Here is a 27,616-nt window from a genome sequence, read left to right as displayed (position 1 = left end):
TCTGGGACCCCAAACCGGAAGGGACACTCAGCCTCAGCCATGCAGTGTGAGGCTCAGGGGCTGAAATGAGTGGTTTGGTTAAAGTGGGAAGTGTTGCAAGAGTGGTTTTAAAGTAAGCTTGGGCTTTTATTCCAATATTACTCTTTACAGTTGGTCATAGCTTTTGGTCAAGGTCCTTCCTGATCTGGGATCCATGACAAGAAATGTCAGGACAGGATGGTGATGTCAGTGCAGCTGTTGGTTTTCATAGTGTGAAACTCCAGCCACTTTCCTCCTTTATATAAAGTAGGAAGATAGCAAGTGAAATTACCACCAACATACGTGAACATGCACGAGTTTGTATACCAGGCTCACTGTTTCTGTTAGAAACGGATATCCACCCAAACTATGTAGCCTTGAGCAAGTTCCTAGGCTTTTCTGCACCCCAGTTTCCTCTACTATTTTTTTAAAATATTTTATTAATTTATTCATGAGACATACAGAGAGAGGCAGAGATATAGGCAGAGGGACAAGCAGGCTCCCTGAGAGGAACCCGATGTGTGACTTGATCCCAGGACCCCAGGTTCATGCCCTGGGCCAAAGGCAGATGCTCAATCAGAGCCACCCACGTGCCCAGTTTCCTCTACTATTGATATCAGAGTCATACTGGCTTCATAGAGCTGCTCTCAGGATAAACCGAGATGAACACACAAGGCATTTATCTGGCATACAATAAGCACACAGTAAATGCTCATTTTAATTTGTTTGTTTTTGGCTTGTATATGCACAGGGTAACTTTGGAAGATACACAAGTTACTAAGCACAGTGGCATTACCTGTCTAGATGAGAGTGGGGTCTGAGGTTTGGAGGGGAAAGAAATACTATTTAGTGAATGTCCTTTTGCAGTGTGACAATTTTTAACATGTACATACATTCCTTTTCTCCATTTCCTAAAGGAGATGTAATATTCCCTAACTATCATGAATGGTGCAAAAAATATAAACCTCTTTGTCTACATATTTACTGTATTATTATTTTCACCAGTCCTCCCTGTCTCAGGTTTTGGGGAAGGAACTTATCTTTCTTCCTTCATTTTGACGCTTTTGCAGGGGTCAGTAAATTATAGCCTATGACCCAAATCTGGGTGCAGTCTGTTTTATATAGCTTCCAGTATAAGAATGCCCTTTACATTTTTAAAGGGCTACATATATAAAAAGAATAAGCAACATATACTTATTCTCTGCTCCTTTACAGAGAAAGCTTCTATAGGGTACATGCAGTTTAAAAAGCCCTCATGAGAGCTATGCAGGCAGCTTGGTCAGAGAAGCAGGACAGTGGATCCTGGTCATCTGGCACAAGCTTGGCACACCAGTAGGTGTTTGATTATGATTCTGAGGAAGATGCTTACAGCACAACTATTTCTCCACATGTGGCTCTTCTTTGAGCCTGAGAGCTGAGAGATGATGTATTCTTTCCTCTGACTCCCCAGTCTATCTTAGCAGTAAAATATCTTCCCTTGTTTGAGTAAATACTCCTTGTCTAAGCAGAGTAGGTCTTCTTGCAGCTGGTAATGCTTGCCTTCTTCCTTTTTGGCAAAAGGTCCAATTTTGCTGATGAGCATGATGGGAGCGCAATGCTAATATTGACCACTAGATGGAGATACAGCTCTGAGAACTAGGCTCAGAAAGGGGCCAGCAGGAGGGCCCAGTGTCTTGTGATTTTAGCATCTCCCCTGCCCAAGATGGACACATTCTGGACTTGGCTCTGCCACTTACTGGCTGTGTGACTGTTGGCAAATGACCTAAGTCTTTGCTTGTAAAATGTGGATTAGAACAGTGCCCACCTAAGAGGGATGCTGCAAGCATCCAATAAGCTATTATGGGAGTATTATCTTATTTGCAAACTGTGCAAATGTAAGTAAAAGTAAATACAATGTCAGGGATCCCCACCATTAGAGCTGTTCCTGGGGTATGATTACAAAAGAAAGATAACTTTCATGACCTCCTCGTCTCATACAATGAGGACAGGGGTCAGAGAGGGCACCTATGGAGGAAGAGAGGGAGTTGGAAATGAATGCAGGGCACTTTTGGGAGGCTCTGTTTCATCGTCTGTAAAGCAGGCGAGCCCAGCCTTGTAGGATCCTGAAGATGAAATGAGATAATCTGTGTCAAGCATTTTCTACAGAGTCTGGAACAAAGCAGTCCCTCAGAGTTAGATTGTGAGTGGGCTGATGATGCTTTTGTCATTCTGTCCTCAAGGCCTCTCTCCTCTCCTCCCCTCTCCCCTCACCTCTCCTCCTTCTTCCTATGTTAACCATCATGGTCCATGCAATGCTAATGTCCTATTTCTATCTCTACCTTGGCCCTCCCTCCTGAGTTTTGGATTCTTCCACTCGATGGTCCCACTCCATATGCTCAAAACAGAATGTCCTGAACTTTCTTTTCTTCCTTTTCTCCTGGTACATTAAAGACGCCATTCTCCACCCAGAGAGTCAAGCTGGAAAACTAGACATGGTTCCTGACATTCTGCCTTCTGCCCACTTGTAACCCACCACACAAAGTTCTGTTGATTCTTTTTTTCAAAAGATTCATGGGCAGCCTGGGTGGCTCAGCGGTTTAGCACTGCCTTCAGCCCAGGGCGTGATCCTGGAGACCTGGGATCGAGTCCCACATCGGGCTCCCTGCATGGAGCCTGTTTCTCCCTCTGCCAGTGTCTCTGCCTCTCTCTCTCTCTCTCTCTCTCTGTGTGTGTGTCTCTCATGAATAAATAAATCTTAAAAAAGAAAAAGATTCATGAGAGAGAGAGAGAGAGAGAGAGAGAGAGAGAGAGATTGAGAGACATAGGCAGAGGGAGGAGGAGGCTCCTTGTGGGGAGCCTGAGATCATGACCTGAGCCAAAGGCAGACACTCAACTGCTGAGCCACACAGCCATCCCCTTTTGATTCTTTTCAAGAGATTTTTCCATTGCCATTGCTCTTCCTACAATCACCACAGCAGTCTTATCTTAGCTCCCTGCCTCCTGCCTTGAATTTATACAACAGCCTTTTCTTTTTTCTGGGACACAAGTCTAATTATTCCCCTGCTCAGAATCCATCCATGGCTCCCTATTGCCAGTAAGTTGGTCCTAACCTTATAACATGGCCTTAGAAAGTGTCTCTACCTCTCTCCTCCATTTCCCTGTTCTGCTAACCTGGTCTTATAGTTTAGCCAGACTTTGTTATTTTAGTTCCTCGAATGACATCAAGTTTCTTTTTGCCTCTAGGCCATTGTACATGCTCTTCTCTGTACCTGGAGCATTCTTCCCTTCCTCCTTGTCTGGCTTACCTTTCCCTGGCTCCTACTCCTCTTACAGCTGTCATCACCCTCCCTAGAAAACCTTTCCTGACACCTCAAATCTGAGTTGAGACCCACCCCCTCCTGTCACCTCTAGCCCGATGTCCCCTGGGATGTTCTTGTACCTGCTTTGACACCACTGCGCTGATGCTGTAGTGTAATTAAATGTCACCTGACATTTGAGAGATGTATGAGATATCTATCAATTTGGCAGAGTCCCATCCCCTTTCTAGTGGGAAGCCAAATGTGCATTCAAGATTTCTATAAATCTAGAGAGCTTGTGGAAGAGTAGTCTGTCTCGGACTGGACTTCCTGCTCCAATTCTTTATTGTGTTCAATGCTGAGTCCCTTAAGCCCTTTCTTTGCCCCCAGATGGATGTAGAACATAGCTTCTTTTCCTGTTTCCTCAAAACATCACTCACAGAGGACACTTGAGTATATGACAGAAATTACTGACAATCTAAGGCGATGTAGTGGAGGGGTTGATTTGGCTTGTAGTTCTAGGAGATCCTGTAGCCAGCCCCCCACCTTGGGAACTACTGTTTGATTTTTCCCCAAGTTTCCTTCTCACTCTGTTATTCAGCCCTCTTTCTTTCTTCCTCTTTTTTTTTTCTCTCTTGGACCTCCTCCTTTCTGCTCACCTCCCCCTCACCCAAATTCCTATTTAATACGAAGAGGTATGGGGTCTCTTAACTTTGCAGACTTCTTATAGGCAGTAGCTCCCCTTTGCACCTCGATGGCTTGTTGAGGTACAATGCTAAACAAAGGATGTTAGTGTGAAGAGACGTGTGATGCTGTGCCATCCCTCTGCCCAGGGACCTTGTCTGCTTTAGTCATTGCTATATCTTCATAACCTAGAACTTGGTTGATGCATACTGGGCTCTCAATAAACAGTCATTGAATGCATGAGTAAATGACTTGACTAGGTGAATGGAAGAGTAAGCTGTTGCTTAGACTGACAAGTAGTGCGAGTTTACCTCTCCTCCCTCCCTTCTGGATTATCATGAAGAGATGTGGAGGCCAGCCTATATGAGTACTCTGATAATCTGGGAATTGGAGCAAATGGAGTCCAGTTGTTTCATCATTAATTCAGCTGTCCCTCAGTGAGAGTTAAAATGACTATCTGTTCTACAACTTAGAGAGAATGTGGGTAAGCATAAAACTAAAATGAGAAAAGAGGTAAAAGGCAGTGAGTCCATACACATTTTGAGTTGACAGGAAGTTAAGCTTCCTTGTGCAACCAAGACCACCAGAAAATATATGAGGACTGATAAGACTGAGGTTTTCTTGTACACCATTTGCCTTGTTGGGGAATGTGTCATCCATCCATCCATCCATCCATCCATCCATCCATTCACCTACTCACCCACCCATCCATTCATCTACCCACCTACCCAGCTATCCATCCATAGCCTATATGTAATATTTAGAAATAAGCTGTAGCTCCAATGGTGTGAATTGGGGGCAGTATCATCATTCCCTACTTAATAAGCCAAGTTATTGTGAGATTAAATGATATAATCAAGCCATATGATTTCACCCAGCACTGGGCCTACTGTATAACAAAAACCCAATAAATAGTAACCATGGTTATTATTAGGATCTGAATACCATACCCAAATTCAGCAGTTCTCTTTCCCAGCCAGACATCAAACACTCAGCTCCATTATATTAACCAGAATTTGAGGAGGAGTAGTAAGGTGAAGGCATCTGGAGAAGGAGTAGGTAGAGTCAGGCTGGACTAATGAGGAACAAAAAGTGGGGATTTGAGGCTGTGGTGTAAGGTTGAGGGGTTTCCACCTGGGAGTATCTACCTCTCGAATGTTGCCAGAAGTCAGACCCTCATATATCCTAGTGAGTATCCACGACAATAAGCAGGAAGCAGGAATACAGTGTAGTCTAGTTCTCCTCCACTGGGACAGCTGGTTGACCCAGGTCTAGACTATGCCCGGAGACTTTGGGATCAGATAGGGCTATTGATCCGGTTCTGCAGCCAGTTGATATAATCCTCTTGAGACATATGGATGATGTGTTCACGTACAAACTGTGGGACAGATGCAGTGGCAACTTCAGATGTGATCTAAAAACTAGACTCTTTTCTGTCCCACCTCCAAAATCCTAGAAGATATGTGACTAAGGCTGGTGGCCACAGGATGCCTCTAACTGTTCAGGCATTCATAATGCCTAGAGCATCATGACGAGAATGGTTCTCTGAAGAAAAGAACCCCTTTCCAGCTTCCTGGCTCAGAAGACTAATATTAAGCCCCTTTTTTGTTACTGTTGACCCAGAGAAATTTCTGGAGAGAGGAAAAACCCAGCTATCTGCATTTTTCTTTTTGTCCTAATCCTTAATATCTTTTTAAGAAGTCATTTTTTTTTTGTTTGTAGACCTTTTTGAGCACTGATGCTAACTATGAGCTTGCTTCCAGAAAAGGCTTTAAGACACAAAATGTAGTTTCATTCAGGTTCTAGATTAAGACACCTCCACATCCAGGCTATTGAACATTCTGTGATGTTCTTACTGGGAGAGGAGCATGCTAAATTTTACTAGCCAGGGTGATGAACTCACATCAGGGCCTCCATAATCCCTTCCTCTTACTCACTTGGAGATTGCCTCTTCTATACCCCCATAGATGGCAGGTGGAAGGTGGACCCCATAAATGGCAAGTAGGGAGTGGACAGTTGCTCTTGAGTTAGTTTTAGACTAGCCTATCATTCTTTTCTGAAGGAGCCTCATGGGATTTTGGGAGTGCAGTCTGGACCTATGAATTTTTCCACAGGGTCATCTGTCTTCTCCTACTCCTGACCTTGCACCCACATATATACACCCAGGTCAACTTGTGGGAGTGCCAGCCTGGCATGAAAATACCCAGAGGACTGAGAATTCCACCATTTGATTCCTATCTTTATCTTGAGACATTGAAAGCCCATTTGGGGGACCTGAGTAGCTTAGTTGATTAAGTGTCTGACTCTTGATCTCAGCTTGGGTCTCGATCTCATGCTTGTATTGGGCTTCAGGTTGGGCATGGAGCCAACTTAAAAAGAAATGTATGTATGCCATCTGATGAATTAAGGAAATGACTCTCCCCCATCTGCTGATACCATTTGGTGCCTTAGGACCATCTAGAGTGGGTGGTGATGATAAACTACCATTAAAAGCCATTCAGTGGCTTTCCTGCAGCCTCAAGTTAAAGACCTAAATCCTTGACTTGATTTCAAAGTTCTGTACAGACTGACCTCTTCAATCTCCTTGCCACCTTGCACCTCCATGGTTGCTTCCTTCTCAACCCATTGACTGCCAGTGAGTCCCTCCCACAAGTCAAGTTCTGTTTCAGCTTAAAAGTCACCTTCCCTAATCGCCCTAGTCAAGATAGGTCCCCTCTACATTTACCTTAAATCAGTTCTCCTTAAACTTTATTGTGCATACAAATCACCAGGGACCTCGTTTAAATGTAGACTGTGAGTTGGTAGATATGGTTTGAAGCCTCAGATTCTGCATTTCTAAAAAGCACCCAGGTGAGGTCTATGCTCCACAGGCGAGATTTAGAATGCTCCTTATTATGATTGCCAGTTATTTATTTTATTTTCTTGCCTATTTATTTATGTCTCTCCAAAGCATCCAAATTTCCCCAGGGGGCACCGTTTACACAGAATATAATGTCCCCTGGAGTTGAACCACCAAGGTCATGTAGTAATTCCTTGCCTGTTCGAGATGATGAGCTCTGTGGAGGCAGAGACCTTATGTCTTTTTAATTGTGTCTGCAGCTTTTAAACAGTGCCTAGATGTTGAGAGATGACTGACTGAAAAAGGGCACCAGAGGCATAGTGCGAAGCAGACAGAACATGGTAGTTACCTCGATAGCCACAGCAATATCTGGAGAGCACAGCTCCCAGATTCTCAGGTCCTGTAGCACCTTCAGGAAGACACGGGGCCGAATCCTGAGGTCCAGGTTTTCTCCAAACTTCTGCAGTTTTGCCAGGATCTTTTTAGCAGGTCGGAAATTCTTCAGATCTTCAGGGAGTTTGGACAGTAGATCAAAGTACCTTCAATTCCCAATCCCAAGAAGAGAGGGCCAGTTAGGAAGCTGCTAGGGCGTGAGTCTGAGTATCTTAGGTCCTACATCCCCACTTTCTCTTTCTACCACTCATGTGATGTCTCCAGGGCAGCATCATCTTTATTTGGGAGAGCAGCCTCCATCCTGAGTATAAAGGGCTCACAGGTCAGGCACGTCTTTTGTTTTTTAGGGGTAGTAAAAAGCTGGAGCGTGATCTGCATCTCATTAAAAAACAAATTTAGGGCATGCTTTAAAGCATTTCTGGTTTTTCTATCTAGCAGACAATGTGGAAAGCCACAAGAAAGGAAGGGGCACCGAGATTTTGAAGCTTCTTTTTTGAGAGTTAATCAGACCAGGGAGGACACTGACATATCTGTGGAATCCCTACCAGGATGCAAGGGGCTCTCATGCCCAAGATGAAGGAGGAGGACAAGGAAGGGGAAGTGTGTATTTTTCCCCCCTGAGAGTGAGTAAGCTTGGATCACAGCTTTGTATGTTTCAGTGAGTTTTGAGAACCTTTCTGAATGCTGCAACAGAGTGTGAGGGTAGTTTGGTGATCCATTCTTGAGATGGTAGCAAGAAGGTAGATTCTAACCTGGAGGTGGTTCAGGTGACCAGGGTGTAAGGCAGAGGATGGCATCGCTTTAAAAAAGAAAAAAGGATTCTCCCCCTGATGTAGATGAATCAATTGTAGAGAAATATGAAGAAGAAATTGATCATTTAGGGATGTCTGAATGGCTCAGTGATTGAGCATCTGCCTTTGGCTCAGGGTGTGATCCTGGGTCCTAGGATCGAGTCCTGCATTAGGCTCCTTGCAAGGAGCCTGCTTCTCTCTCCATCTATGTCTCTGCCTCTCTCTCTCTCTCTCTGTCTCTCATGAATAAATAAATCTTAAAAAAAAATTGACCATCTAATTTTGGGCTATGTGCACAGCTTTGTATTTTATATTTTGTGGTGTATATTTATTTGTGTCTCTTGTAAGCTCCCATTCCACATTATTAAAATCATGAAGGGATTCTGGGTACATTTTTAGGCTTTCTCATCTTACTCTTAGATCTTGATTTACTCACCCTGCCATGATGGGGTTCATGGCAGACTCCAAATTCTATATTGCAGATGAGCATAGCAACTGGGGTTAGACAAGGGTTTAAATCTGGGTTTAAATCTTGAGGTTTCCTTATTTACAAAGCAGAAATTACTATGTAACTTTCAGGATTTTTGTGGGAAATAAAATAGATAATTTAGGAAAATTTCTTTTTTTTCTAAAATTTTATTTATTCGTGAGAGACACACAGAGAGAGAGGCAGAGACACAGGCAGAAGGAGAAGCAGGCTCCACGCAGGGAGCTTGATGTGGGACTCGATCCTGGGTCTCCAGGATCAGGCCCTGGGCTGAAGGTGGTGCTAAACTGCTGAGCCACCCTGGCTGCCCCAGGAAAATTTCTTAAGGTAGTGTCTGCCACCCAGGAATCACTCAATTCATGTTGCTTTTTGTTGTACCTATACTATCACCCCCATACCAGGGCACAGTGTTCCTAGGACATGCTTGCCTGGTTTTATATCCTAAGGGGTCAGATTATTTGGGGGGAATATAGGGATTGACCCAGAGACCTCACAATTTGTAGAAATGTTTAGGTGGTTTGCCTCATCTGCCTCTCCCAAAGGGCTGACAAATTAGTCCTTATTTGCAAGTCTGAATCAAACAGAAGATAAATATGGAGCATACAGTTGTTGGATTTTCTGTAAATCAGGAACTGAGGGGTTCTTGCCTGACTGCCTTTTGTGGGGGGGTGGTTGCTGCTGGTGCCATTAACAGTCTTAAAGGATAATGCGATCAAATGTGATTTTTTTTTTAATAATAGCCCGTTCCCCCTCCACCCATGTCGAGGACCATCTTATCTGGCTCTCAGGATCTTTACCAGTGGTCTGCAATTTCTTCTGCATCCCCTTTTATCATGGAGGCTTGATGTCTCATTTTTGCTATATCCTTTTCAAAATTCGAGACAATGTTGAAAGAATGGAACTTCTGGAGAACTCTCTCTTCTTGGCGCCTACATCACACATTGTATGAAAAAGAGGAAAGAGATCAGACCCCCATCTTCTTTACCCATCCGGGTTGCCCTTTGAGATCTGACTTAAATACCCTTTTCTTCATGAAATCCTCAGCCTTCTCAGACACTCTTCAATTTACAATGTGGCTCAGGCCACAGGGTGACAACTCTCTCCAAGGTCCTGAAATGCTCCCTTCTTGCTAAATCCAGTCTCTTTTTATCAGCCTTCTTTCTCTACCTACTACTTTTGATTGTATTTACACAGTTTTCTAACTGGAAAATAGAGGGTAGTAATGGTTCTGGTGCTTGGGGGTGAGGATTAAATGATACAATGTGTGCAAAGTACGGGGCTTAATGCCAGATGCACAGTAGGTGTTTAACTCAAGTTGGTTCCTCTTTTCCCCACTCCCCTTATCATTTTGAGCATATGTCCTAGCTCTCTTAAGGAGTCTTTAAACTATAAACATAACCGTGTCACTCACCTGTATACAACTTTCAATGGCTTTCCATTTTATTTGGAATAAAGTTCCTTGAGTAACCTGCTCTCCAAGGCTCTGGATTATTTAGCCTCTACAGCATTTTCCAGCTTTGCATTTTATACTTTGGCTCTGAACAAAGTTCTGAGGTAAAGTTCAACCTCCACAGCTGGGCTAGCAAGACCTTTTATGATCTTGTCTCTGTCTCTCTAATTTCCATGAAAGCAGCATAAGCCCCAACCACACCTGACTACTGGCAGTTCCTGGTGCCCTGTACCCCTTCTGGCCTCTAAGACTTTGCTGTTGTTTTCCCCTGGAACTCCTGTCCCTCCTTGCCTCTTCTTATGCAACTCTCCAGGTTCAAATTCCACCTTTACTACTTAACCACTGGGTGACCTTTGACAAGAGACATCTCTGAGCCCACTTTTCTTATCTATAAGATGGGTATAATAACAGCATCTGCTTCACAGGATTTTTGTGAGGGCTAAATGATAAATACAAAGCTCTTACACATGGTCAGAGCCCTGGCTTGTATATAGTAAAAATCTCACCGATTTTTTATTGAACTGAAAATGTTGTTTCCTCCAGGAAGACCTTTCTGATTGCTGTCTCAGGCTAGGTAAGACATCATTTTCATGTGTTCCCTTAGCCCCAGGCTCATTCCCATGTTGATTCTCATCATCTGTGTGGTAACTGCCTGTTTATTTGTCTGTCTCACTCATCAGATGGGGGCTCCCAGAAGGTGAGGGCAAGTCATCTCCCAGTGAGCAGTCAGAGCAGCTAACCCCTCCATGCTCCCAGAGTGAGAGACCAAAGTGTCACAGTATAACCTTCGTTGAGTGGAATAGATGAATTTCACTGGGGTGAATGGTCACCACAGTCAAGGGGCAGGCTGGGAAGGGAAACACTTATTGGGTATCAGAGTAGGAAAGAAAATCTTCCAGTAGCCCACCAATGCTCTTAAAATCAAGTTCCAAGTCTGAAGTGGGGTATTCATGGCTGTGTATACTACTACCCTCACCACCTCCTTCTGCCTTATCTTCAAATTTTCATGTCCGTTCCTGCCTTGGGGCTTTGTATGTACTTTTCCTGCTGCCTGAAATGTCCTTCCACTGTCTTAGATCACCAACAATTCCTCACCTGTCAAAGCTCAGTCTAAAGTCACCTCCTTAGAGAAGTCCCCCTGGATTACCCAGCCTAAATTAGGTCCTCATGATTTCTCTCATGGCACCCTGTTATCTTCCTGTATGGCAATCTACATTTGTATCAATTTAGCTATTTGTTTCTGCCCATATTTCCCAGGAAACTGTAATCTCTCCAAGAGCAGGAAATGTGTCCCTATTCCCTGCTAAGCCCCAGCACCTGGCATCAGTGGGCTCATGGTGGGTACTAGATGAATGTCCTTTGGGTGAATGGATGTTTGTGTGCCCTTACTTCATGAGGATTTCCATCTTATCTTGAAGACAGAAGCCAGCCTCCTGGGCCACACCATAAAACTTGGCCCTCATGGTGCTGCATACGCCACTCTTGCACTGGATGATATCATGGTTGGTGCAGCTGTAGACACAGATATGAAGAGTTTAGGGGACAAAGCCCCAGGATCAGACCCGTGAGGCTGGATTCCTTGGGCCCCAAGGTGCTCTGCCATGGAGATTCTCTGCACCACCCTGGGTTCCCTACTCCCACCTGGATTTTCTCTCAGCATTTCCCTGGATGTAGGAAGGATAGGTCTTCCCAACAATTCAGGCTAGTGGTTCAGGCTTTATTAAACAAGCCCACAGGGAGACATCTCGTCACTTGAGCCCAGCAAATGTTAAGGAGAGTGAGATCAAATGCAATCAGGAGCTGGGAAACTCAGGTTCAAACTCCTGTACCACCATTTCTTAGCTGTGTGGCCTCGGGCAAGACAGCTCACCTGGCCAGGTCTCACTTTGCTCCTCCATATAATGGGATAATGCTCCTACTTCATAGAATTGGTTTTGGGGAATAAGCAAGATAATGAATATGAAATCCTTCACCCAGTGCCTGGCACAGAGAGGAATTTGTTGCCATTGTCTGCATTGGCATCTTGCCTGTGAGCTCCTTGCCCTGGGTATCCCTTGTCTTTAAGCATTGTGTATGGCTTCAGGGGGTCTAGTCTGCTTTGGGTTCTTTCCACACCTCTGGGAAGACAGATGATGTGGTTGCCACAGTGCCTTTGCCAAGCTTGTTCTCTTGCCCATCTGGCCTACCTTTTAGACTTCTTCTGGATGATTTGAGTGTGGCTTTCTCCACTTGTACTGCTGGATCTGTCAATGAAACATGAAGGGATGATTTCAGGTTGCCTGTAGCCTACTTTTCATAAAGAGGGTTCTTTGGGGGCTCCCAGGACACCAGTTAGCCTCCAGGATTCAGAGAAGGGAGGTGGCTCAATCAAGGGACCTGTCATAGAACTGAGTGCATATTTTCCCCACTTCTTGGCCCTTGCTTCTTACCCATATCCCCTGCCTGGAGGGTCTTTCTTGTTTCTTTTCCACCTGCTCAAATCCAACCACCTTATGGTCTATAGCAATTTCTGCCAGCTCTGACTCTTCTAGTCTGACTTTGACCTTCTGTCTCTGTATATTGTCAGGATGACATATTTGCTGGATCCCAGTTTCATTTGTACACAATCGATCTTTCCCTCTAGAGGGCAAGTTCACTTGGGGGCCCTTCCATTTTCCTCTCTATACCAATTAGCATGCAACCCTGAGGCTGAGTGCAGATATGGTGAAGGGATGGTCAAGTCCTTCTGATCATGGTGTTGATGTTCCCAACCCCGGACTACTTCTTCATTCAAGGATTCCCTTCTCTAAACTGGACCCTGAGCTGACAACTCACTTCGCTTTACTTTGGAGGCAGACAGAGCTGACTCCAGAGCCCAAACCTGGCACCACCACCTCCCAGTCTCTGGGCAAGCACCTCGGCTCTGGATCATTAATGCCCTCATCTGTGATCAGTCAACTCTTCATGACATTGAGCCCTTTCTAGGTGTGGACTGATTGACTTCCTTGAGTGGCCACTCCCTCCTGTGGCTCTGCCTGGTCAGAGATCCTAGAAGGGGGTGAAGCTCCTTTGCTCATGCCCATCCCTCCCCTGTACCTTCTCCCAGGTTCTTCAGCACCAGTGTCTCGCACCTTCTCTCTTGCCATCTCCCTTTCTTTTTGCCAAATGCTTGGAAAACTTACTTGACTGCCTTCTCTGTGTGGTTCTAGAAAGGATAAGTCTGTTTTTCTTATCTCTGTGATGTGCAGCTGACCCTTCCCTTCTGGCTCTGTAGCACCTAGAATTTCTTTAGGTAGGCTGGCCACTTCCCAGACTCCTTTCCATAGGAAAGGTCCTGACCTTTGCTGCTTTCTCCAGGGGTTCAGAGGACTGGATCTAGAAGTCTTTGCTCTGGTAGTTGATGGATTGAGCCGTTATCCCATCTCTCTGGGATGCAGGCCAGGAATAGTACCCAGAGGTCCTTGAATTTGGATTCCAACCAACTGCCCCAACCCCTGCAGATGAATTCTTTGGGTGAGTATATTGGCTTTGACCTTCCTCCTGTAGATGACTGTCGTCTAGCACTGACAGTGTGACTCAGGGAGGAGATGTGATAAAAGAACAAATAAGAAATAAACAACAAAGACACTTTCCCTGTCTTTGTCTCACTTTTCCTGGGCTCTCCTAGAATTTCAGCCATACTTATTTCTGCTCAATGCCTAAGCTTCCTCCTATCTCAGGCCCTTTGCACATGCTATTCCTTTGGCTTGGAACACTATTCCCACCTATCCCCACCTATCTGCACCATAGGCTAGCTAAGTCTTCTTTTCTTCAGGATGTTAGCTCAAACTCAGTCTTAAGTCTCTGGTGCTCAACATTTACCCAGTCCTCCTTACTTTTCCCTCAGAACACTTCCCATGGTCATGATTATTTGGCTAACTTTGTGGGATTATTTAATAAATGCATGGCTCTCTCATTAGGCCAGTAATTCTTAACCATGGGCAGGGTTCAAGGAGTCCATGAAAGCAGATAGAAGAAAGGTTACATCTTTCAACTAGCCTACATATTTCAACTAGCCTGTAGCAGAAATGGAAATCCCATGTATTTGTACAATACAAATTCCTGGGTGATTACAATCATGGAAGCTACTTTGAAAGATCATTTACACTCAACACTAATCTAAAATTACAGTAGTTATTAGATCTGCTGCTAAGTCTTGTTATATAATTCATTGCTAAAGAAGCTCATAGATGACTATATCCCAAATTTGGTTGTAATATCATAATCTACAGTACAATAGATTTCTTTGCAAACCTTTATAATTTACAGTAAGCATTTAAAAGCATTTTTATGGAAGGATCTGTAACACAAAAAATGTTGTGACCCCAGTCCAGATTGTGAGATCCCTGAGGGCAGACTGTGTATGGCCTCTTTGCTGTTGAATTCCTCCAAACCTAGCACAGATCCTGGCACATGGAGGGACTGATAAGTATACTCAGGATAAGTAAATGAAATGGGGTGGACCTCCCCTCCCTCATTAAAAGTCATCCAAATAAAGAGAGAAAGGATGGTCTTGTAATATAACCCTCTCTGCTTCATAGCTCTCCATGACTGGAAGATTTTAACTTTATACAGTTTGAGTTAGGGGAAAGACACCTGGATACTCACCCTCAGCCCCAGAAATTAAGGAACTTATTTCTAGTCAAGAAGGAAAAAGTATCCCACTCCCTGCCCCACTTTCCATGGTCTGGTAAGGGACATCTCTTTAACGGTCCCTGTAACTGTGAGGTGCCCACCTACCTTGATTTGTGGGTGGTCTGTATGTCTTTATTGGTGGAGTCACTCTTGTTTTGTCTGATCATTGGCAAGATACTGCAAAGCAAGATGAGTGTCTTAATAAGGCACAGAATATATGGTGCCCCTAAGCCAGAAAGTATCTGTGGAAGGATGGAGAATTCTCTTTCTACAGCAAGGATCCTGACATTTTACTGGGCATGGGAATCACCTGGAGAGATTGCTACCTATACAAATTCCTGGACCATAACCTCAGGGATTTGGATACATCAGACCCTGAGTGAGGCCCTGGAAGCTGCATTTACAATCACACACACACATAGACACACACACACACACACACACACACACACACACACACTTCTAATACAGGTGTGCAGAGAGCACATTTTGAAACCTTAGAATTTCTCAGCTTGAAATGCTTGTTTAAAAATACAGTTTCTTCTGGAGATCCTGATTCAGTGGGTCTGGGATGAAGACTAAAAATTTGTATTTTTAACAAGCATCTCAGCTAATTCTGCTCCTCAGAGACATTTAGAAAATACTGTTAGAAGATTTTAAGAAAAGATCATCTTTCTGGGTGATGTTATGGTTTGAGTGTTTGCATCCCTCCAAATTCACATGTTGAAACCCTAATCCCCAAGGTGAAGGTATTAGGAGCTGAAGGCTTTGGGAGGTGATTAGCTCATGAGGTCAGAACTCTCATGATTGGGATTAGTCTCTTATAAAAGAAAGTCCAGGGAGTTCCCTTCCACTTTGCAAGGTTACAGTGAGAAGACAATCATCTATGGGGAAGGCCCTCACTGGACACCGAATCTGCTGGAACCTTGATTTTGGATTCCTCAACCTCCAAAACTGTGAGAAATAAGCATCTGTTGTTTGTAAGCCACATATTCCATGGTATTTTTGTTACAGCAGCCCAAACAGACTAAGATGACTAGAGAGCAGTCTGGCCTTGAGGCTGGAGCTGGTCCAGTTGACTTTTAAGGGTTATGAAAAGCCTAAGATTTCTATGTCAGCCCTGATGGGAACAGATTTGGGGCCTGCACTGAAAGAGGAATCCAGATTCTAAAATGAAGTTGGCAGAAGAAAATGTGCAGCTTTTCTTCACTGTCTCTTTGCAGCTCTACAGAGAAGCCTCTGTTATCTGCTGCCTCTGGAAGAGATTAGGGAGATTTTTCTCCCAGAAGAATTGAGGAGCATGGGAAATTTCAACAGGTTCTTGCTCTGTCACCATGGTTATTGTAATCACTGAAGTGAATGCAAAGGCCATGTGATGAGTTTTGTGTTCTCATGTGGTTTTGTCTTTTGAGGACCATATGCAAGTCACTCATCCTCCTTCTCCATTCATGTTCGTGAGGTGTTGGTAATGAGTAGTTGTTAATAAACCTGCTTCAAAAATGTGCTGTGAGGATTCCGTGGGATGCTATGTGTGAAATAAAAGTATCACCACCACCACAACCATGGCTGCCATGTATTGAGTGCTTGTAATATGCCTGGCACATGCTAATATGTTAAATGCATTATTTCACCTAAATTCTTAAAATGACTTATTGAAATAGATATTTCTACAACAATAATAATACTTTACAAAACTAATATTATTTAATTCTCACTACAACCCTTTGGGATAGGTTGTTAATAAGCCTCATTTTACACAATGGGAATCAGACTCAGAGCAGTGAAGCAACTTGCTCAATCAATATCACAAGGCAATTAAATGATGGGGATGGAGATCGGCCCTAGCCTACTTGATTCCAAGGGCAGTGCACACAATCTCATATTATAGATGTGAAAACTGAGGCTCAGAGAAAGGCTAAGTCAGATTCTTCTAGGTTTTGAATGTGTGCCAGTCTGACTTCAACACCAGTGTTCATGCTGTGAGTTCTTACCAAGGAGGGAGACTCATAGAGCTGATGCTTCATTATTAGCATCTGTCTCTGATGCTGGTAAATCAGAAACAGCAGCCAGAGCCTTGAAGGCCAACATTATCTCTGGATGCCTCCAAGGGCCACCCTCTGAACCCTGATGCAAGTTGAGGCAGCAACAGAACAAACTCATCATTAGCAAGCAGTGGTGGGTGTGATGCATGTGCAAGTGCTTGGTGAACTGTAATTATGGTAATAACAATAACCAATAAGTCATAGCCAGCATCCCAGTAGGCTGAAAGCAATGAAGAACCTCTTCCAGTGCATCATTTATTTTCAAAAAGTAATTTGCTTACTCAGAGGGATCCATACTTGGGAAAGAAACTCCAGCTCTAGCCTGCATGGTCTCTGAGCTTTTTCGAGGTCAGAAGTCCTGTGGACCAGGCTTCCCACCAGAGGGAAGATACTTCAGGTTCAAGTCTAACGCTATGAGCTGATCATCTTGGTTGATGGCTTGACACTTCTGAGGATCTTTGTTGTTCTTTTTTTTTTTTTTTTTTTTTTTTTTTTTTTTTTAAATTTTTTATTTATTTATGATAGTCACAGAGAGAGAGAGAGAGGCAGAGACACAGGCAGAGGGAGAAGCAGGCTCCATGCACCGGGAACCCGACGTGGGATTCGATCCCGGGTCTCCAGGATCGCGCCCTGGGCCAAAGGCAGGCGCCAAACCGCTGCGCCACCCAGGGATCCCAGGATCTTTGTTGTTCTTAAGAAGGAAACCAGAATCCTTGAGGTGGTCTTCAAGGTCCCCAGACAGACTTATGCCTCTCTCCATCCCATTCTGGTTTCATTTCAGTTTCTTGAAGGTGCCATGGTCCCTTCTGAACGTGTTTGCACATTTGCTGCCTGAAATGTTCACCTGCCCTCAACTTTGGCTGGGTGGCTCTTTCTTGCCTCATCCACAATCTCTTACAGTCTCTTCCTTGGAGGAAACTTCTCTGATCCCCCTCCACCCCACCTCACCCACTGCCATCCCATACTAGATCAGATTCTCCTATTATTCACCCTCTTAGGTCTGAGCTTTCCTCTTTTAATGCTTCTTGCAATAATTAGTACCTAATCCATTCATATTCATAAGTATTCAGTAAAAGAGTGGACAAATAACCTTGTAATTCCTAGGAAGCAATGCAACATAATAGTTAAGAGGATGCTTTTTGGAATTAGAAGGGTCTGCATTCAAGTTGTGCCCTTCCCATTCATTAGCTAGGTGACCTTGAACAAGTTACTTAGCCTCTCTGAGCCTCATTTTCTCCTTTGTAAAATAAAGATACTAGTACCTTCCTCAAAGGGTTGTTGTAAGAACCCAGGGAGGTGATGAAACATGTGAACAAGTGTTTGTCACAGAGAAAATGCTCAATAATTTGGAACTGCCTTGGCTAATGTTATAACTAGTATTCTGAATTCCTTTATTTGCCCCAGGGGTCAAGAGAAGGTACCTGGATGCTTTCTTTTGCATCCTATTTTCCAATGTGACTGTCCTCTGGGCATCTTCCCGAACCATCTCCAGGAGCTTCTGCAAATCTGAGGGGAACATGAGAGGTCATTGTCCAGAGGGCAGGCGGGGCTGACATCCCCTCTGCTTCTGTGTGTAGGGAGCTGGAGAGGGATAGATGAGGGTGTAGGCAGCCCATAGTGTTTGGCAGGTTGCACATCTCCCTGCTTAAAACTGATGACTCATTATTTTCCCTTTGGACAGCATCTATATTCCTCCATGTGGCCTCTAAGACTTTGCAGGATCTAGCTTCTCCTTTTCTCTCCTGTCTCATCTCACTTCCTTCCCCGACCTTAAACTCTGGTGTAGCCAAAGTTTAGTTTCCAATTCTGAGAAGCAATCATCTTGTTCAAGAAACCCTCCCTGATCCCATGGACCTGAAGTTCCAAACTGGTGAACCACAAGCTGAATCTAGCTCACACAGATTTTGTTTGATTTGACGTAGATGCTAACCTTTTACAACTAGAAGGTTTTGTGTAAAAATTCAGACCTCCTGCTTTCCTGGACGAGGCTCTGGGATGGGGCTCATTCTTGCTGCTTGCAGACAGTGGCCTTTGGGCAGGCACACATGCTCCACCTCCCCGCATTGCTCTCGCCACTCCTCATTGCATCTTTTACCTGCATACTTAACGTTGTTGCTTTTTACATGGTATAGAAATACGTCTGTGTACCTATTACGAATTGAAGTGTGTCTTCTCAAAAGATGTGTTGATGTCCTAATCCCCCAGTACCTCATATTGTGAATTATTCACATTCTTGTTTGGAAATAGAGATGTCACAGGTACGGTTATTTAAGTTAAGATGAGGTCCTCATGGAGTGAAGTGGGGCCTTAATCCAAGTAGAGACATTCAGGGAGAAGATGACCTGTGATAATGGAGGCAGATGGATTGATCGTGCGTCTAGAGTCAAGTGCCCAGGGTTGCCCAGCTATGACCAGAAGCTAGAAGAGGTGAAGAAGGATTCCCCGCTACAAGCTCCAGAGGAAGTGCAGCCCTGCAACACCTTGATTTTGGATTCCAGCCTCTAGAACTGTGTGAGGCAATACAGTCCATTGTTTTCAGCTGTCTAGTTCATGGTACTTCATTACGGCAGCCCCAGGAAACTAATACACTGACTCAATTTGGAAAATGAAATCTACTGAGAATCAGCTATATTCTTTGAGAAAAGTAGGACAATGGAAGTCCTACATGTCTTATATGGATACAGATTTGCAAGTACCTGGCACCATGATTGTCATAGAGCAGTCCCAATCAACATTTGCTGAATAAATAAGTGAATGGCATGGCTAAGGAGCAAAAAAAAAAAAAAAAAAAAAAAAATTGGGAGGAAGTATTTGGGAGAATTTGAGCTGGATTTGGGGCATCAGTGAAGGAGGACAGTACCAGTGGGGACACTTTCCACTTTTCAGCAGGTACCTGTAGTCAATGCAAGTGCTAGTCTCAAAAGCTATACCTGCAGGAGTGAAGCCCAGTGCTTTCTACAGCCATTTGTATCCAGCCTTGTTTATGAATTCAGTCACTGGGTACTAGGACAAGGGCACTGTCCCTTAATGATCTTGGAGCCATCTAGGCTGTGATGAACACCAACATTCAGCCATTTTCCCACTCTGTCTTCCTCATTCCAAAGTAATGTATCTTCCTACTAATTTGTGGGCGTGATTCCATTTGACCCAAATCTGATCTTCATTGTTCTCTTATGATGCCCACCTCCCAGAATCCTTGTGTAGTGTCTAGAAGCCTATTAGTAAGGGGAGCTGGGGCTGGTTCCTCTGCTTTCTTCCCATCTCCTGGGAACCAAGGAGCAAAATCTGACTCCTCCCCTATTCCTGCTCTCCCCCATATGCAAGCCAGCCTAGAGGTGGGTGGATACCAGCAAGTGGTGGTATCCATCCACTAGGACTCTGGTGACCTGGCATATTGGGCAGCTTTCCTAGAGAATCATGAAGAAGGCTCCACACTCACCTAATGCACCAAAGATTTTTTTTTTATTTGCCAATAATGCCTGTGGTCAGGTATGGTGCTCACCAATATCAAGCTCCATCCATCACATAGCTGAGGTTGGATATACATGAACTAGGATGAAGCCTGGGGACTCAGGAGGTCCACATCTACTCAAGGCTATCTGGGAGCAGACACTTGTTTGCAAGGGGTGCAGATATACAAAATAGGATTTTTCTAGGAATAGGGCACTGTGATAGAGGTCCACACTCAGAGGAACCTGCTTGGTCCTGAGTTCTCAGAGCTATGGGGATGACATTATCCATTGTTTACAGACAATGGCATACTGTGTTTTCAAATGCCAAATCATACACTGAAGAAGAAAGTTCTGACTTACTTCCTCCATTTCCTATCCACAGCTTGTCTACAAATCTCACTCCTTAGTGACTAAACTCATTTCTTCTGTTTTGGGGAAAAAGAGGTCTTTTTGTTGTATAGGGTTGGGTTGTGGGGGAACATTAGCCACCATCTTTTTGAGTTGCTGTTGAAATGAGTTTCTCCTATAACAGTTTCAAGACTGGGAACTTCAAGACTGGCAGGAGAAATGGCCTGGGCTTTGGTTTCTTGTGAATCCCCTTGCCATTGATTTGGGGAGGGAATCAGTCTACGGAGAGGCCATAACCTGCTGTCCCCAGTGATTTGCCTCCACAAAGACTTCATTATGCAGCTATCCTGGAAATTAGACCTTGGTCAAATGGTATGTCTCTCAGAATAGGATTCATGAATTCAGAATAAATTTGAGGAGGTTTTAGAAGGCAGTGAAAGTCTGGGAAATTAATCTACTTTTGTCAAGGCTATGACAAATGGGATGGAGGTTAAGGGATAAATAGAGGGGAAAGATGAGGAGGTGGAAGTAGAAAAGCCTTTCTACTTTCTCTCTGGGACATAGGTCTCTGGTAAAAATGTATCTCTTAGTCATTGTTGTGCACCCACTGTGTGCTGGGCTGAGGGTGAATAAGACATTATTGTTCCACACTAGTAGCAAGTTCATGTTCCTTTCCTCTATTTTCCTTAGTAATGGAAATATGTGCATGTATGTGTGTGTGCATTTGTCTGTGTGTTTGTACTTTTGTGTGCGTGTGAAGGTAAGCATTAACTAGACCGTTGTCCAACATCTTTGGAGCTAAGTGTGCCCCTTGGATAAAACTCTGGGCGATGAGAGTTTAGTAGAAATGTTTATGGAGCTTCTGAGAAGACTGCTTCCATTCAGCTGGGAGTGAGTACTTTTCCACTTCACCTACTTCCTTCTGCTTCCAGCCTAGCATGTGGCTGTGATGACTGGCATTCCAGCCATTTTGATCATAAAATGTTGCTGAGTGTGGTGGCGAAGAAAGACAGAAGGAAGTAGAGTTCCTGATGACCTTTGGGAGCCATACCAGCCGTGGACTGGTCTTTTTTAATCTGTAAGAAAAATAAACTTTTATCTGTTTTAAGCTACTACTTTTCAGATCTTTGTATCCAGCCAAAAGGAATTCCTACCTGATACAATAATATACAGTTGCAAATTAAAAGAAAGTGCTCAATAAAAGCAAATATAAAGTACTGAGAGAATTGAGGGGAGGGAACCCAGGAGCATCAGGGAAGACTTCACAGTGGAGGGAATATTTAAGCGGGGCCTTGAAGGTTGAGTAAGCAACCTTGTAGCATTCCACCAGACTAAAGGGCCAAAGGTGAAAAGGCACTACAGAAAGAGGATGACATGAAAGAATTTGCATTATTTAAGAAGAAAGCATTTTGGTGAGGTTGGAGTGCCTGGTAGAAGGTGTGAAGTGGTAAGATCTGAGCCTATTATAACAGCCTGGGACAAGATCAAATGCAATGTCTTAGAGGCAATGGAGAGTCTTGAAAGATGTTAAGCTGGGGAGCACTATATCGTATTTTTTTAAAATTTTATTTAGGGGATCCCTGGGTGGCTCAGCGGTTTGGTGCCTGCCGTTGGTCCAGGGCACGATCCTGGAATCCCGGGATCGAGTCCCACGTCAGGCTCCCAGCATGGAGACTGCTTCTCCTTCTGCTTGTGTCTCTGCCTCTCTCTCTCTCTCTCTGTATATATATATCTATCATGAATAAATAAATAAAATATTTAAAAAATAATTTAAAAAATTAAAATTTTATTTATTTACTTACTTAGGGAGAGTGTGTGGGCAGGGGGAGGGACAGAAGGAGAGAGAGATCGAGAATCCCAAGCAGATTTTGGACTTAGCATGGAGCCCAACATGGGACTTGATCTCATGACCCTGAGATCATGACCTGAGCTGAAATCAGAAGTTGGACACTCAACTGACTGAGGCACCCTGGTGCCCCTATCTCAGATTTTTAATTCAGAAATTTCCTTCTGGCTAAACATGGAAACATGGGCAAGTGAGGGCAAGGCAGGAAGAAGAGAGACTAGGAGACTGTTGCTGTCATATGGGTGAGAGGTAATGAGAATGTGGACTGGGGCAAGGGGAGTGCTCCAAACTCAGGTACCCAGAGGGTTAGGTACCAGATGGGTGACATGAGCTAGTGTTAAGAAAAATCAAGTTTCTTTCTTGGTCTTTAATTTCCCACTTTTTCTAGAGACTTGTTTAAAACATAGAGATTAAGTGTGACATAAGGGCCAGATTGCCTGGGTTCAAATTCTGACCTCATCACTTACTAGATGTGTGACTTTGAGCAAATAATTTAACCTCCCTGTGCCCCAATTTTCTCATATACAAAATAGGCATAAAAAGTGTTATGAGGATTCATTAAATTTATATGCAAAATAATTGTGTATATATGTATATGTATACACACAATTAGTTTGTATATGCTAGAGGCTAGAATAGTGCCTGGTACGTAAAAGTCTTCTTAAGCATTAATTATTGTACTTTCATCATCATGACCATTATCATCCTTATTCTGGAGAAAACAGTAGGGCAAATGAAATGATAAATGACCATGCACTTGGCCCATTGAGAACAATGCTTGAATGTAATAGGGAGTGGCAGGGACTGGGGAAAACTAGCCAGCACATGCCCTACCTAAAAGGAGCAGCTCCAGTTGAATGTTGTGCAGGGTTGTGGGTCCACTCTTATACCAGTGCTGTGTGGTTTTTTTTAATTAATTTTTTTTAATGTAAAATCAAATCGTAAAATATCCCCCTACTTTTTTAAATGAAGCCTTGTGTATTAAACAAAACATAAATGTCAGGAACTAGCCTACATGCCCTAGTTTTCTATCTCTACACTAAGACTAAGAAATGGAAATGAAGAGAGAAGATTTAAGAGTTTTGGGAGATAGGATTGATGGGAGTGGTTAACTGGTTAGGGAGGTAGTCCTTGGGGACAAGTCTGTAGTGTCTCCGGTGCCTGGTAATATGGCATCATTCACCCCTCCACTCATCACAGTCTCCTTTCCCCTCTGCCCCCTCCTTCCTTCAGCATTCCTGCTGCCACTGGGAGGGCAATATGCCGCTTCTGGACTGAGGCCATTCTTGAAGCTGGGGACACTTTTCTTCTTAAGAGTAGAGCTTTCGGGGTTAAAAGACACAGCATGGATGTGATACTAATAACCACATAGACACCTTTGAAAAGAAAATCAGACCCTGTTTACTTCTTTATTGAGAACCTTCCAGAGACTTCCTGTTGTACTTGGAATCATTGTGAAGTCCTTACCTTGCCCTACACAAAGGCTATGCCTGCTTTGACTCCTGCCTCCCTCCTCGACTTCATATCCTCAGGGCTCAGACTAAACATTAGAGCTGAGAGAGCCTTTCCTTGACCACTCTGGCTAAACTAGCCCTATTTCCACCAACAGTCTCTCTCTGGCCCATGTCTTCGTTTATTATCTTCTGATCACATATTATACACAACTGCCTTGTTATCTGCAGCTTTCTTGTTTATGGTCTGCTTCTTCCTTTTAAAATGTAAGCTTGGGGAGGGGAGGAACTGTAATTCTCAGGGTCTTCAGTAGCTGATCAATAGATACATATTGAATGAAAGTTCAAGATATCTTTAAGAGTCACATGTCTACTGATGGTTGATCTTAGTTCCTCTCTATCTTAGATAATATGTTCAGCAAAAAGTGTTTCAGGGGCAGCCCTGGTGACGCAGCAGTTTAGTGCCACCTGCAGCCCAGGGCATGATCCTGGAGACCCGAGATAGAGTCCCACGTGGGGCTCCCTGCATGGAGCCTGCTTCTCCCTCTGCCTGTGTCTCTGCCTCTCTGTGTGTCTCTATGAATGAATAAACAAAATCTTTAAAAAAAAAAGTGTTTCAGGGTGCAGAGCCTTTCATGGCTCCTTGTTGACAAGAGTGGGATTTTTTTTCTCATTGGTAGATAATGCTCTGAGTCCTGACCACTTAGCTGGAATTTTGCCCTTTCACTCATTTTTAGTTTCAGTGATTCAGGCCTCAATCAGGCTTTCTGGTCTTGACCTCTTGTTTGACCTCCTTGAATCTGTATCACATTCAATCCTTCTCAACTGAGCTCAACCCAGCCTTGGCATTCTAGGTATGTGAAAGAGCCCTGGCTAAGAAGGCAGACCTCAGCTTGGGCACCACTGAGGGGACACTTATGAAAAACTGTGTATAAATTTTCTTCTGTGGGGAGGACCCATAGCTTTCAAGAGATTTTCTGAAGAACCTGTGTCCCACACATTGGGAACCACTGAAAAGGCTTGTTCCAGAGCAGGGGCAGGGGTGGTGGTGTCACAGGGTGATACAACTTCCATATAGAAAATACTAGGAAAAGACAAATCCTTAGAGACAGAAAGTAGATTTACAGTTGCCTGGGGCCAGGGGTGGCAAAGGAGAGAGACTACCAATGGATAAAGGTTTTCTTTTGGTTCGATTGAAATGTTCTAAAATTAGATTGTGGTGATAATTACACAACTCTGTAAACTCACTTAACAGTTTTTGAATTATACACTTAAAAAGAATGAATTTTATGGTATGCAAATTATACCTCCATAAAGTTGTTTTAAAAAGTCAATACCAAATTTCAAAAACTTAGTGTGAAAAAAGATATTAAATATCTCATTAATAATTTTATATTGATTACATGCTGAAATGGCAATATTTTATGTAGGTTGGGCTGAATAAAATATATTATTAACATTTTAAAAAGAGCAATCGATGACCATGGGCTGTCTCTCCAAGAGAAATTGCTCAGAGTAATCTAAGTTATAAAGTATATTTCTGATCTTCACTGGGGGAAAGCAAATGAGACCAAGGAAATTGAACAGGGCTAGGGGACCCCTGTGTCTCCTTTAACTGAGTAAGGCTGAAGATGGAGCAGGAGGGGTTCTTGATGTCTGGCTTTGAAGCAAAGAGTCAAGGCAGATTGGTCAGATCTCAGGTAGGACTTACTGATATGGAGAAGTTCTTCATCAGGCTTGGTTGAAAAGGAATCATTGTCCTCAATGTCCTTGCTGCCTGTTACCTGGGTGATCACACTCAGGGGTTCATCTGAGCCAGGGTTCATGGAGACCATGCTGCTCTGGGGGGATGATCCCCCACTGGTCCGAGACAGACTGAGTGTGCAACCGCGCCAGCTTGGTTTGCCGCTGGTGACACGTAGTACAGGAGGTTTCTTGGTCTGAAGGAAAGAGAGAAGAAAGAGAGATTTCAGAAAGAAGGGAGGGAGGACAGAATGATGAAAGGAAGGAGAGGAGGAAGGAGGGTGGATAGAAGGGAGAGAGGGAGGAAGAGAGAGAGATGACTAAAGGAAAGAGGGAAGAAAGGAGACAAGGAAGGAGAGGAGGGAGGGAGGGAGGGAGGGAGGGAGGGAGGGAAGGAAAATAAATAGAAAAAAAAAACCTGGCTCTGAATGTGAATTTCTTTTGGCTCTTCCTAAAAAACATGACACATGTTCTGGGTCTGGGGTGACCTTCTGTCACAGATTGATATAATTTAAACTCCTTACTATTTGAAGCAAACGTGACAGGACTTACTCTATTCAGTGAGCTCTGTGGTTGCCTAAGTCATCACCACAGGAGGCCAAACTGTATTTCAATGATGTTACCAGGGACCAGAAGCGTTTTTGACTATTCTTTTGTAATAATAATTGAAGTTGATTTTTAAAATGTGAGAGGATAGGTCTCATTTCTTTCCCTACCTCTTGGTTTGACCCCAAACTGTATAGATCAGCTTCTTGTTCACCAGGTTGACACCAGGCCTTCAAAGCATGACAATTTGTGTTAATTGGGGTCTTCTGAAGAGTACAAGATGGAGAAAATTCTAGACCTGACATTCAGGTGATGGAATATGGGGGAAGAAGATTTGTCTGATGGGGCAGCAGTCTTTGGGGGGAAGAGGAGCCATGGTTGTGATGGTTGTGGCAGATAAAGATAAAGGGGTAGATAAAGTCCTGTAAGGAGAATGTGGACTTTTGGGAGGAAAGGAGTCAGAGAGGATGTGTGTGTGTGTGTGTGTGTGTGTGTGTGTGTGTGTGTGTATACCACCCTCTCCCATGATTGGTATCACTTCAGAATGTACTGTGCAGTCATGTCTTCATTTAACTCATGATCCTGATCTTCCAGAGGGTTTCTACTTTGCACATTGAAAATGCCCTTGATCCCATGCTGATGATTCTTTATAACTTTTAAAATACCAGGTTTGCAGTGGGGCAGAGTAGGTCCTCAGCTGCTCCAGAGTAAGAGCTCAATTGTGCCTTGGGCTATAGTTTACATTCAATTAATGGAAACAATTTTATTTGAGAACATTTAAAAGGAAAGCTCTTGCAAGGCAGACTGATGTCACCTTTCAATCAAACTCATAGTATTTGATACCCTCAGAAAGCAGGTAGGGAGAAGAGACAGGACCAGAGGCCACACCAACATTTATTTTTTTAAAGAATTTTTATTTATTAAAGATACAGAGAAAGAGAGAGAGAGAGAGAGAGAGAGAGAGAGAGAGAGAGAGAGAGAGAGAGAAGCAGGCTCCATGCAGGGAGCCCGATGTGGGACTCGATCCCGGGTCTCCAGGACCACACCCTGGGCCGAAGGCAGCACTAAACCACTGAGCCACTGGGGCTGCCCCACACCAACATTTAATAAATAACTATCAGGGTGCAGAGAGTTGTCTCCAGCAGGATTCATATCATGGAATCCACTGAATGTGGTCAGAGTGGGGTTTTTTGTTTGTTTGTTTTAAAATATTTTTTATTTTATTTGAGAGAGAGAGTGAGCACAAGCAGGGGGAGGGGCAGAGGGAGAGAGAGCAGACTCTCCAATGAGCTCAAACTAGGGCTCCATCTCGGGACCCTGAGATCATGATCTGAGCCAAAGTCAGATGCTTAACGAACTGAGCTACCCAGGCACCCCTACAAGTAGTTTTTTGATTGGTTATCTTGTGGGGCTGTAACTGTAGGTAGAACTTCGGTCCCCTGGAATTGGAGAGGGGTTTCCTGGTTGCACAGGGGAAGGAGAGGGTGTGTTTACCCAGATCCCCATGTGGGCATGTGGGCTACAGAATGACTGTGATAAAGAAAAACCAAATGCCCAAAGTTGGCATGTTCTCTCCAATAAATCAGGAGCTCAATACA

At 43.8% G+C, this 27,616-nt stretch overlaps 1 protein-coding gene across 1 annotated transcript in view; it reads right to left on the bottom strand.

The window, feature by feature from the left end:
- Nucleotides 1-3,913: 3,913 nt before the first annotated feature.
- CCDC60 (coiled-coil domain containing 60) overlaps nucleotides 3,914-27,616 on the bottom strand; it is a 152,668-nt gene continuing 128,965 nt past the window's right edge. The window contains exons 7-14 of the mRNA XM_072722964.1: nucleotides 25,441-25,669; nucleotides 18,054-18,138; nucleotides 14,696-14,767; nucleotides 12,124-12,180; nucleotides 11,327-11,449; nucleotides 9,285-9,416; nucleotides 7,166-7,355; nucleotides 3,914-5,355 (exon numbers count right to left, since the gene is read on the bottom strand). Of these exons, the coding sequence (XP_072579065.1) occupies nucleotides 5,275-5,355; nucleotides 7,166-7,355; nucleotides 9,285-9,416; nucleotides 11,327-11,449; nucleotides 12,124-12,180; nucleotides 14,696-14,767; nucleotides 18,054-18,138; nucleotides 25,441-25,669 (969 nt within the window). The 3' untranslated portion in view covers nucleotides 3,914-5,274. The remainder of the gene's footprint in view (nucleotides 5,356-7,165; nucleotides 7,356-9,284; nucleotides 9,417-11,326; nucleotides 11,450-12,123; nucleotides 12,181-14,695; nucleotides 14,768-18,053; nucleotides 18,139-25,440; nucleotides 25,670-27,616) is intronic.

The sequence above is a fragment of the Vulpes vulpes genome, chromosome 10, assembly GCF_048418805.1.
Source record: "Vulpes vulpes isolate BD-2025 chromosome 10, VulVul3, whole genome shotgun sequence".
Classification (NCBI taxonomy): Eukaryota; Metazoa; Chordata; class Mammalia; order Carnivora; family Canidae; genus Vulpes; species Vulpes vulpes.
Note: the sequence above shows the minus strand (reverse complement) of the source record. Positions and strands in the feature narration are given on the sequence as shown.